The following is a 12,616-nucleotide window of genomic DNA, read 5'->3' on the forward strand; positions in this document are numbered from 1 at the left end:
GATATCATCTCCCTCTTTCCTTTCCTCCCTCCAAACCTTCCCATATGCCCCTCTTATATAACACTCACTGCTCTCTTTCAAATCTATGGCTTCTTTTATTCATTAACTGGTACATGCTGTTTTAGTCGATGGTCTACTACTGTGAAGAGACAGCATGACTGTGGCAACTCTTTTTTTTTTTTTTTTTTCCAGACAGGGTTTTTCTGTGTAGCCCTGGCTGTCCTAGAACTCACTCTGTAGACCAGGCTGGCCTGGAACTCAGAAATCCACCTGCCTCTGCCTCCCAAGTGCTGGGATTACAGGTGTGTGCCACCATGCCTGGCTTGTGGCAATTCTTATAAAGGAAACATTTAATTGAAGCTTGCTTACAGTTTCACAGGTTCAGTCCGTTTATTCTTTTCCTAGTGTTTATTTATTTATTTTCAAGTATTAAAAAACCCACATTCCTTCAAATCTTCTATCCACAGGCAGACATGGTGCTGGAAGAGCCAAGAGCTCTACATCCTGATCCACAGATAGCAGGAAGGAGAGAGACACTGGGTCTTACTCCAGTTTTTGAAACTCCAAAGCCTACTCCCACTGACACACTTCCTCCAATAAGGCCACACCTCCTACTCCCTGTCAGGTGACACCATTCCCTAATGGACAAGCATTCAAATATATGAGCCTATGGGGTCATTCCTATTCAAAAAATGCATATCACACACACACACACACACACACACACACACACACACACACACACACACACACACACACACACACACTTATATACACATATATTCCTAAACACAGAACGTGGTCAGTCTGTACAATGCTATTTGTGCATATGTTTTCAGGGCTAACTCTTTGGGATTTTAGATAACCCGTTGATGTGCTCCTCCATGGGAAAGACTATTTCTCCAGCTCACAGCGTTCCTTAGCTGCCTGTAATTCTTTGTTGAGGCCTTCTGGTCTTTCCTTCATTCACTTTGGCATGTCTATTGTCCTTGTTCAGCTATTTAAGCACTCATGTTTGTCAGACTATAGGTGTAGCTTCTGACATTCTTAGGAGCTTCAATCTCACAACAAACTCTCTGATTCTCTGGCTCTTCCATTATTTCTTCTCCCTTCTCTACAGTATTCCCTGAGCCTCATGTATAAGAGTGTTTCATTCATGTACCCACTGGAACTAGGCTCCAAAACTCTGCATTTTGATTGGTTGTGTTTTTTTTTTTTTTTTTTTTTGTAATGGTCTCCATTTGTTGCAAAGAGAAGTTTCCTTGATAAAGGGCTAGGACTAAGCTAATCTCCAAGTATAAGGAGAAACATTTAGAATGCAATTAGGGATTATGATGGTTTAGTAAAATAGTTGTAGATTCTCCTCTCAGTTCCATGGCTTCACTACTCCTGTGTAGTTGGCTAGCTTTCAAGTATCAGGCATGATTTCCCTCTTCTTAAGTCAGTAGTAAGTCCAATTAGAGACCTTTTGGTTACTGCCAAGGTATGTGCACTACTACTGCATCCCTAGGGTTATGGTGTTATTCTGGTTGTTGTGGTTTGTAGGTATCACGGTTGGGTAGGACTATTGGTTTGCTCTCTCATTTGGAAGCTTGCATGGGCTCTTATCCTGTAACCAACATGCATGGCATCTTCGGCAATAGGGAATTACCTTCCACAACTGGGGGTCAACCATGGGTAATAGCAATTGTCTGTGATGTTTTGAAAGTCTTTTGGACATTCCTGACCAACAACTCAAGAGAGCTTCTTGTGTCTTATGATGGGGTTTTTTACACTTGATCTTAGCCAAAAGGCTGAGAAGCAATGGGGTTTTTGTTAGATATGGGTTTCTATGGCTCTTGGAGGAAGCATTAGCAGCTCAGATGATAAAATTATATTTAAACTATGAATGCATATATATGTACAGACTTACATGTATAGTTTTTAAATAGGTAGTTAATAGTTTGATTTCTTATGACTTTTCAGACATCCCCACTGTAGACCCTCCTCCCTCCATTTTTATCTTTATCTTTATCTCCACTCCCTAATCAAAGCCCCCACATTCCCACTTCCTTGATCAGATCCCACTCTCTATTGTTTTCCTAGTCTTCCTAGTTTTCCTTTCAGACTGTGGTATTTGAATAGGTTTGGCCCAGGGAGTGGCACTATGAGGAAGTGTGGCCTTGTTGGAGTAGGTGTGGCCTTTTGGAGAAAATGTATTATTGTGGAGGTGGGCTTTAAGTTCTTTGTCTTAAATACAGAAGTGGATGCTCACAACCATCCGTTGGACAGAGCCCAGGGTCCCTAATGAAGGAGCTAGAGAAAGTACCCAAGGAACTGAAGTGGTTTGCAGCCCCAAAGGAGGAACAATAATATGAACCAACTAATATCTCCTGAGCTCCCTGGGACTAAACCACCAACCAAAGAAAACACATGGTGGGACTCACGGCTCTATCTGCATATGTAGCAGAGGATGGCCTAGTCGGTTATCAATGGGAAGAGAGACCCTTGGTCCTGTGAAGGTTATATGCCCCAGTATAGTGGACTGCCAGGGCCAGGAAGAGGGAGTGGGTGGGTTGGTGGGCAGGGGTGGGGTGGCGGAAGGGATAGGGGGTTTTTGGAGGGGAAACAAGGAAAGGGGATAACATTTAAAATGTAGATAAAGAACATATCTAATAAAAAAGAAACAAAGGAAAGATCTTTGTCCTAGCTACCTGGAAGCCAGTCTCCTCCTCCTCCTCCTCCTCCTCCTCCTCCTCCTCCTCTTCTTCTTCTTCTTCTTCTTCTTCCTCTTCCTCTTCTTCTTCCTCTTCTTCTTCCTCTTCTTCTTCTTCTTCTTCTTCTTCTTCTTCTTCTTCTTCTTCTTCTTCTTCTTCTTCTTCTTCTTCTTTTTCTTCTTCTTCTTCCTCTTCTTCCTCTTCTTCTTCATCTTCTTCTTCTTCCTCTTCTTCTTCATTGGATATTTTCTTTATTTACATTTCAAATGTTTTCCCCTTTCCAGGTCTCCCTTTCAGAAATTCCCTATACCATCCCCCCTCTTCCTGCCTCTATGAGGGTGCTCCCCTACCCACCCACCCATCCTGTTTACCTTCGAAACAAGATGTTGAATTCTCAGTTCATCCTGCACTGTGCCTGCCTGGGTGCTGCCATGCTCCCTCCTTGATGATAATGAACTGAACCTCTGAACCTGTACGCTGACCTCAATTAAATGTTGTCCTTTATGAGACTTACCTTAGTCATGGTGTCTGCTCACAGCAGTAAAATCCTAACTATGACACTGACTATGGTCCCTTTTTACTTTCTTTGTTTCTTAGTTACTTCATGATATGTATTTACTCTTGAGAATTTGGAACCAAGAGCCTTAGATGAAAGAAAACATATGATTTTTGTTTTTCTGGCCCTGGGTTGCCTCACTCAATATGATCTTTTCTAGTTCCATTCATTTCTAGGCTAGACCTTGGAGAAGGATGTGGGAAATCTGGCTGAGTAGACAGGTTGATGTAGTGTGGGAGAGACCTGTGTGTTAGTGATAGGTAGGGTGGGCCCTGGTGGGCTCACAGAGGAAGTTTACAGCATATGCAGGGGTGGCCAGATGAGGCTGGGAACTGGATGGATGTGGGGCCTGAGCTAGATTTGGTGGGTTTGGGTGGGTGGTTGAAACAAGTTTTAAATGTAGGTGTTTGAGCTATAAATTTCCCTGGTAAGACTGCTGTTTTTAATGTGTGCTCGAGGTTTTGCTGTGTATTTTTTCATTATCATTTAGTTCCAGGAATTTTAAAATTTATTTCTTGATTTCTTCTTTGATCCATTCATTCTTCAGTACTGAGCTGTTTAATCTCCATGAGTTTGCACATTGTATATTTGTATAGTCTAGAATCCAGTAGGAGAGACACTAACATCTTTGTCTTTCTGAGATTAGTTTAATTCCTATAATGTGATGATTTTAGTCTCATCTACTTTCCTGCATTTGGGATAACTTTCCTTTTTTGTATCTGTGTATCCATTGTTTACACATACCACAGTTTCTTTATCATGCACACCTATCTTAGCTGTTGTGAATTGTGCTAGAATAAACACTGATGTATGTTTTTTGTAATATGGTGGCTTCAAGTCCTTTGGGTAAATATTTATTGTGGTTTGTATACCCAGTGAGACTCCTTTGGAGAAAACTAATTTTTTTGTGTGAACAATTCTAGTTTAGGGATGATATCTTGTGTCCATTCCCCATCTCAGTACTGGGACTCCATCTCGCACAGACCGCTGAAGGCCCAGTCTCTGTATGTCAGTCCTTTATTGTCTGGAAGATACTGTTTCCTTGGTGTCTTCTACCCTCTCTGGCTCCTTTCTGCCTCCTTTTCCATGGGGTTTTCTTAGCCCTGAGGGTAGGAATTTTATGGAGACATACCATTTAGGACTGAATGTTCTAAAGTCTCTCACTCTTTGTATACTGTCTGGCTGTGAGTCTCTGTATTTGTTCCCATCTGCAGCAGGAGGAAGTTTTTCTGATGATGGCTGAGAAAGGCACTAATCTATGGGTATAGCAGAATGTCATTAGGAGTCATTTTTATCACTAAATCCTTTTCCCCCTTATTTGTAGACCAGTATTATTTGGTTTTACCTTAGGTCCCTGGAATATGTAGTTCTAAGTTCTTGTTCATCCAAGCTGGGTCAAATATGGGTTCCATTTCATGGAGTGGGCCTTAAGTCAAATCTAGATCTTGGTTGGTTACTCCTATGAGCTTTGTGCCACCATTGCCCTGATATATCTTGCAGGCAAAACACTACTGTAGATAAAGGGTTCGTGGCTGGCTTGGTGTTTATGTTTCCTTTTTGGTAGCTTGCAGAGCACCTTCCTTCCTGTACCAAAGATGCTAAAAGTAAGGGATGGAGGCTCTATGTAGGCATCAGCTCTATTTTTCCCATGTTCAATAAGTTGTGCAAATAGTGTCTTTAGCAATGGGGCCTTGCCATCAGTTTGTAGAGAGTAACTTGGCACAGACTGAATTATTTGGTGATTCCCACTGGACCCCTTTGGCCAACAACTTAGTTTGATGTAATCCAATACTGGTACCATGAAGATGAAGCCATTGGTGACAAGAGATTAACAGTGTGTCTTTTTCTCCCCCATTACTTAGCGATTTCGTTTATATTGTCTTTACATATATGTATATGTAGATGAATATGTATATCATATGTATATATCTTAGGAGGTTTCTACTGATTTAGATGGAAGTATGGAAATACTACCCCTCGTCCTTAATTTTAGCTGTCTTCCATATTCCCTCCCTATTCCTTCCTTCTTGTCTCCTCCCCATTTATCTTTCCATTAGAGTCCCCACCATCTATCCATGACTAATCTATTTCCCTTTCCTAAGGAGATCTAGCTGTATCACTTAGTCTTTTACTCTATATCTAACCTCTATGGTTCTCAGATAATAGCTCTGTTATTATTGACCTAACAGCTAATATCCACATATAAGCAAATACCATAATTCTGGGCTTGGTTTACCTCACTCAGGACAATATTTTCTAGTTCTATCATTTCCTAGTGACAGCTCATGCTGGCAAGGATGTAGAGCAAAGGAAACAACTCTTTCATTGCTGGTAGAACGGTAAATGTATACAGCTACTAAAAAAAAATCACTGTGGTGGTTCCACTAGTATTATTAATCTTAGCCACTCTGACAGGTATAAGATGAAATCTCACAGCAGTTTTGATTTTCATTTCCCTGATGGCTAAGGATGTTTCTTTAAGTATTTCTCAGCCATCTGAGTTTCCTGTTTTGAGAATTCTGTTTAGATCTGTACCCCAGTTTTAAACTGGGATATTTGTTTTCTTGATATCTAGCATTCTGAGTTATTTATATATTTGAGTATTACTTTTCTATCACAGGTACAGTTGGTAAAAATCTTTCCCCATTCTATAGGCTGCCACTTGTCCATATGATGGTGTTCATTACCTTTACAGGGGCTTTTTATCTTCTTGAGGCCCCTTTTATTAATTGTTGATCTTAGTGCCTATGCTATTGGTGTTCTGTTCAGAAAGTGTTTCCATGTCCTGTGCCAATGATTTCAAGGCTAGTCCCCATTTTTTTTTCTATCAGGTTCAGTGCATCTAGCCTTATGTTGAGGTCCTTGATCCATCTGGAGTTGGGTTTTGTGCGTGGTGACAAGTATGGATCTATTTGCATTCATCTACATGCTGACATCCAGTTTGACTAGCACCATTTATTGAAGACTTTTCCCTCCCTCAGTTTGGGTTTTGGATTCTTTATCAATAATCAGGTAGGTGTCCACAGATGTGTGGGTTCATGTCTGGATCTTCAATTTGATTCCATTAATCAACATGCCTGTTTTTATGCCAATACCATTCTGTTTCTATTACTATAGCTCTATAGGACAGTTAGAGATTGGGGTTGGTGATAACACCAGAAGTTCTTCTATTATTCAGGATTGTTTTTCGCTATCTTGTTTTTTTTTTTTTGTTTCCATGTAAAGTTAAAAATTGTTTCTTAATTTCTGTGAAGAATTGTGTTGGAATTTTGATGAGGTTTGCATTGACTTTGTAGATTGCTTTTGATAAGATGGCCATTTTTACCATAGTAACCTTAGCAATTCATGAGCATGGAGGATTTTTCCATCTTCTGACATCTTCTTCAGCGTCTGCAGGCTTTCATTATACATGTCTTTCTTTCACCTGCTCTGCCAGAGTTACCCTAAGGTATTTTTTTGGGTGGGGTTTGTTTCCCATATTTATTTCTCAGTGTTTCTATCACTTGTGTATAGGGAAGTTATTCTGTAAAGCTGTAACACAAACAGCAATGAAACATGCTTTCTCTTCTCCAGTATTCCTACCTAAATGATCATACAGGCTAACTAAAGAACAGTACTGCTTTAGAGTTTAGCAAACTATATAGTCATACAGAAGAAGATAGCTCTTATGGTTAGGAGCATTAGGAAAAGCTTCTTTCTGACTCAGAAATTTTCTCCAGGTCTTAAGTGAAGCCTAAGTTATCAGCTATCCGACATGGAGGAGGAAGAAACATATTTCACATATGGGACTAAGCCAAAGTCTCAGATATGGAAAAGCACAGAGAATGCTTAAGGGATGGCAGGTACATTAATGGGCATGAGAGAGATGAAGAGGTAGAGATGATTTGAGAGGTGAAAAATGTTGGAAATAGATGCAAAGGACTTAGAATTCCATGCTAAAAAGTCTACCTTTGTCTTAATAAGTAGAAAGCCAGTGACTATTCAGAAGAAGAAAGATGGAAGTTCTTTCAGAAAAGAGCTTCTGGTCGTGCTATGGTGAAGGATGGGATGACAATGAGCCCGAGGGACATTCCTGGGGCAGTGTGGACTGAGCTTGGTGAATTACTGCATGGGGAAGAGGAAGACAGTGGGTGGATACACAAATGCTCTAAAGAGATCTCAAGTGAATGCCAGAGAGGACACATCTGCCTTGACTTGTACAATTGACCCTGAATTCTGAGAGCTTGGGAGTTAGATTGTAGCGAATAGACAGCAGGAAATGGAGTCCTATGGCATTGTTTTCCTCAAACCCGGTTAGATATTCATGCTTTGCCATTTACATTAGTGTAAGATATGTGTTTTTCTGAGGAATGTGTCAGAAACATGTATAATATTTGGGCAAATTATTGAGATTTTTATAGATCATCAGATGCATTTATATTAGTAGAGTTGTATTCTGTAATAGACTTTTGGCTATTTTGTGGGCTCTTTCTTCCATCTTTCTGTACCCCTTTTCTTTCACCCTTTTAAACCTCTAAAACTAAATAGGAGAGAAAAATGATAGAGGGGAAAGGGGGCAGCGATAGTGTTAGACTACTTCCTGCTTATTAGGTGTGTGGGGTTTCTCGGGGGCAAGTTTGATCTTTGCTGTCAGGATATCTAATTTCTTCTTTTCTTCTCTTCACACACTTGACAAACCTCAACCAACCTCAACCAACTGCAACCAACAGTGTCCAACCACCAAACTGCTTACAGTTCCCCAACTCTTAGGGCCCCTAGCATTTATATATCCTCTGGAAGTCCTCAGGATTCCATATGTCACACACTCACAGAAACTATCTGCAGCTGGCAAAAAATGCCCCTGCTAGAGCATGAAGCCGATCACAGTCAGCTGCTGTGGACAGTCTGAAGCAGCCCCTTATCCCACAGATGAGATTAAGATGAAAAGACATTATTATATTTCTGTGTTTAAAAAAGAAACCAAAATTCTCACTACAGTACTCAGTTCATCTTAAAATATTATCAATGTATTAAATATTTGTCACATGAACAGTAACTGAAAACACAGCAGTGATGATGATGTGTGTGTCCCCGAGCCCCTGGCTACTTCTCTCCATCCACATCCCTTCTACCTGCTCTTAGCCTCTTCAGGGCAGACTTCACTTCCTGGTTCCTCAGGGTGTAGATGAGGGGATTCAGTAATGGAGTGACAACAGTGTAAAATACAGCAACTGCTCCATCAAAGGGACTCTTGGAACCTGCCCGAAGGTAGATGAAAATACAGGGGACATAGTAGACGGTGACCACAGTGAGATGGGAGCCACAGGTGGAGAAGGCACGCTTCCTGCCATCGGCAGTGCGTATCTTCAGGATGGCATGAACTATGTTGGCATAGGAGAGCAGAATCAGCATGAAGCAACTGGCAGCCACTACCCCAATGTCCACAAAGGTCACCAGTTCATTGACAGTCGTATCGGCACAGGCCAGTCTCAGCACTGCAGGAATGTCACAGAAGAAGTAATCCACTTCCTTGGGCCCACAGTAGGGCAATCGGAAGGTCAGAGTAGCTTGAATAGACCCATGGATGGAGCCAGCCACCCAAGCTCCAGCCACTAGAATTGTGCACAACTTCCCATTCATGAGCACAGGGTAGCGAAGAGGCTGGCATATTGCCAGGTACCTGTCATAGGCCATCAAAGTGTAGAGGAAGCACTGGGTGCTGCCTAGGAAGTGGAAAAAATATAGTTGAGCTGCACAACCACCAAATGCGATAACCTTGCTGGCGGGAGTGAAGTTTAATATAATCCGAGGAACAATGACTGAGGAGAGCCACATGTCCAGGAAGGAGAGCACACCCAGAAGAATGTACATGGGGCGGGCATGCAGCTTGGGGTCAGCCCACACAGTGAGCAGGATGAGCAGGTTCCCCAGCTGTGTCAGGATGTAAATGAGGAAGAAGACCAGGAAGAGGAAGGCTCTTAGATTTGGGGGGTGAGCCAAGCCCAGGAGAAGGAAATCTGTCACCACAGTGTCCAGCGATGTGTTTCTGTTTCTTCTCATGTCTGCTAAGATGAACCATGAAGTCAGATAAGGGGAATGTATAAAGGGAAGAGGTAAGGCAATGTTTATATCTGGAAATGAGAGTTTAGGAGTAAAACAGAGAATGTCCATAATTTGAAGGAAAGCATTTGCCATCTGCCTAATTTAATTTCTGTTGCTGTGTCAAATACCCTGAAAACAAGTACTTGGAGGTTGGGGTGGGAAGGTTTCTTTCCCTTTATGATCAATCCCAGGTTACAGTCAATCACATGGAGAAAGTCAAGGCAGGAACTCAAGTTGCTAGGAACATTACATCCTCTGTCAAGTACAGAGAAACAAAAGCACCCACGTTGCAGGTTTGCTTGCTTGCTAGCTTAGCTTTCTGTACTTTTATACAGTTTATGGCCTTGTAGGAATGGTGCCTCTCACAGTGGGTTGGGTATTTCTGTACAAATAACTATCAAGAAAATCTCTTCCAGACCTTCCCAGGCCAACCTGATCTAGACAACCACTCAATCGAAATCCTCTTTCAGGTTATTTGAGATTATGACAAGTTGATAGTTAAAACTAACCAGTATAGCATCAGTCATCTAAGTTGTTTGGCAAGACAACACTCCAAGGCTTGCTTGTTTTCAGATGTCTAGACATTACTGGGAAACACTACACAGAATTGCTGGAAACCATGTAATGGAAGAGTGGTTAAATAATCAGATGATACCATACAATGGGTTAGTGCCTCAAAGAGGAACCACAGAGAAATGAATTTCAGTGGTTTGGAGAAATGTGAAACAATTACTCCACAGTTTCCATCTGTCTCATTCATTTCAGATTAATTGCTTTACAATTCTGTATTGGGTAGTTTTATGTCAACTTGACATAAGTTAGAGAGGAGGAAGCCTCAACTGAGAATGTCTCCATAAGCTATGGCTGTAGGCAAGCCTGAAGGACTTTCTTTTTCCAATGATGAGCCCAGCCCATTGTGGGTGGTGTCAACCATATAGGCTTACTGTTCTGAGTTTTTCAAGAAAGCAGGCTGAGCAAGTCATAATGAATAAGTAAGCAACACACCTCCATGGTCTCTGCATCAGCGCCTGCCTCTAGGTTCCTGCCCTGTTTTAATTCCTGTCCTGACTTCCTTCAATGATGAATGATGATATGGAACTGTCAGCCAAACAAACCCTTTCCTCCCCAATTGCTTTTTGGTCATGGTGTTTCATTGTAGCAATAATAACCATAAGACAATGTCTCTTTCTATGAGGACTCTTCCAGTACTTTTGCGACATAGTCCTGGGTATTTCTAAGTTTCTTCAGGGTTCTTAGGGCATCATGCTTTTGAACCCATGAATAGATGGATCCATTATAATACATCTTTTTCCTCAACATTCACTTTAGCTGCCATCTCTTTGGCAAGAGATTCTCCAGTCTTTGAAGGGACAAGAGCTCCTATTATGAAAGATTATTGCAGAACAATTTAAAGGCATCATCTGCTTAAATGTTTACTTTTTTCTTCTATGATGTCTGCAATCTACTTCAGAGCAAGGACCAAATCTATTTTGTTCTTTGATAAATCTGTAGCAACTGTCCTATTGCTTGGCAAATTGAAGGTAATTGAGAAATATCTGTTGGCCAATTGGCCAGGTATGTGACTAATGCCTCTTCTATTGATGCTATAAGTACAGTGACCATCGTGCCTCATCAGATCCCATTGTATACCTGAAACATACACAGTATATAACACTTCTGATACTTCGTGCTGCAGACTAGACTGTAGGAGAAGTACTTCAAGGAATGTGAATCCATGTTCAATGTAAGAAAAGCCCAAGCTTCCTGTTTGCTCAGGAATGTCGTATGCATTTATTAAATGACCCAAGGAGTTCATTGGTTTGGATTATGTGGATTTTTATAGGAGCTGACCTTTAGTACCCGAATTACTTACATTTGCTGTTGCTGTGAATAAAACACTCGGGCAACAGCAATTTTGGCAAAGAGGGTTTGCCAGGTATGGTGGCGCACATCTTTAATCCTAGCACTTGGGAAGCAGAGACAGCCAGATCTATGTGGGTTCCTGGCCAGTCTGGTCTACATTGTGAATTCCAGGATGACATAGTGAACACCTCTATCAAAAAGAAAAAAGTTTATTGGCTTATCATTTAATTATAATTCATCATGCTTCAGATATGTACTAATTTCTTTTCTTGTGTTGTGATAAAACACTGTGACCAAGGCAGTTTATAGAAGGAAGAGTTTATCTGGGCTTACACAGTTCCAGAGGGTTACAGTCCATCCCCATCATAGCATGGGGGCATGGCAGCAGGCAGCAAGCTGAGAGCTTACATCTTAAATGGCAAGCAGGAAACAGAGAACAACTGGAAATGGCAATAGTCTTTTACTTATTTTTTTTTGTTTTTGAGACAGGGACTTACTGTATAGCTTTGGCTATTCCCGAACTCACTATATATACTCAGAGATTCATCTGTCTCTGCCTCCGAAGTGCTAGGATCAAAGCCATGTGCCACCAACACCACCTGGCCCTCTTTTTCTTTCTTTATTCACTTTTGCAGTGCTGTGGATTGAACCCAGGACTTTGGAGCACTCGGTAAGTGTCCAGCTAGTACTCTACCATTGAGCTACACCCCTGGTCCCCTTTGCCTTAGGAGAGGATGGTGTGGTCTTGTTATATTGTCAAGGTTGGTCTCAAAGTCCTGGGATCAAGTTGTCTTCCTAGTTTGGTCTCTGGAATAACTGGGGCTACAGGAATATGCCACCATGTCCTGTTATTGCTTTCCAATATCAATCAAACAACAATCAATCAAAAAGTCTTTTGAGTTATTTACAGTGTGTGCCACATCTTGTTAATGAAGGTTTTCTTTTCTCACCAAGGTTTTTTTTTTTTGTTTTTTTTTGTTTTTTTGTTTTTTGCCAAGATGGTGTTTTAAGTAATTTTTGATTCTTTGAAACTGAGTTTCATTCTGTAGCCCAGATTAATCAGGGACTTGTGATCATCTTGCCTTAGTCTCCCAAGTGCTGTGATTACAGGCATAGATCACCTTACCTAGCTAAAATTACTTTTACTGTGTAAATTTCAGCTATACAATGTGATGTTATGAGACACGATGGTCGCTGTATTCCAGCAAATTAATATGCCCATTACCTCACACAATGTCCTTTCCTGCAGAGAGAACAGTTCACATCTATATGTACATTGTGGAAGGGATCACAATCAGGAACCACCAAGTTCCAGACCAAACTAAAAGAAGTTAACTAGAAGCCAGTGGTGGTGGCACATGCCTTAAATGCCAGTACTTGGATGGCAGAGGCAGATGGATCTCTGGGAGTTCAAAGCCAG

The 12,616-nt window shown here is 41.2% G+C and overlaps 1 protein-coding gene across 1 annotated transcript; it reads right to left on the reverse strand.

Annotated features, from left to right (window-relative positions):
* Positions 1-8,334: 8,334 nt before the first annotated feature.
* Positions 8,335-9,291, reverse strand: Olfr1511 (olfactory receptor 1511). Its single transcript, NM_146271.2, has one exon. It carries the CDS (start codon positions 9,289-9,291, stop codon positions 8,335-8,337), a length of 957 nt encoding a protein of 318 aa, NP_666383.2.
* Positions 9,292-12,616: the final 3,325 nt, after the last annotated feature.

This window comes from Mus musculus, chromosome 14 (assembly GCF_000001635.26).
Source record: "Mus musculus strain C57BL/6J chromosome 14, GRCm38.p6 C57BL/6J".
In the NCBI taxonomy this organism is placed as follows: domain Eukaryota; kingdom Metazoa; phylum Chordata; class Mammalia; order Rodentia; family Muridae; genus Mus; species Mus musculus.

What these genes read in the sequence shown, in the direction of transcription:
- Olfr1511 (NM_146271.2), bottom strand. Translation starts at nt 9,291, where the DNA reads ATGAGAAGAAACAGAAACACATCGCTGGACACTGTGGTGACAGATTTC.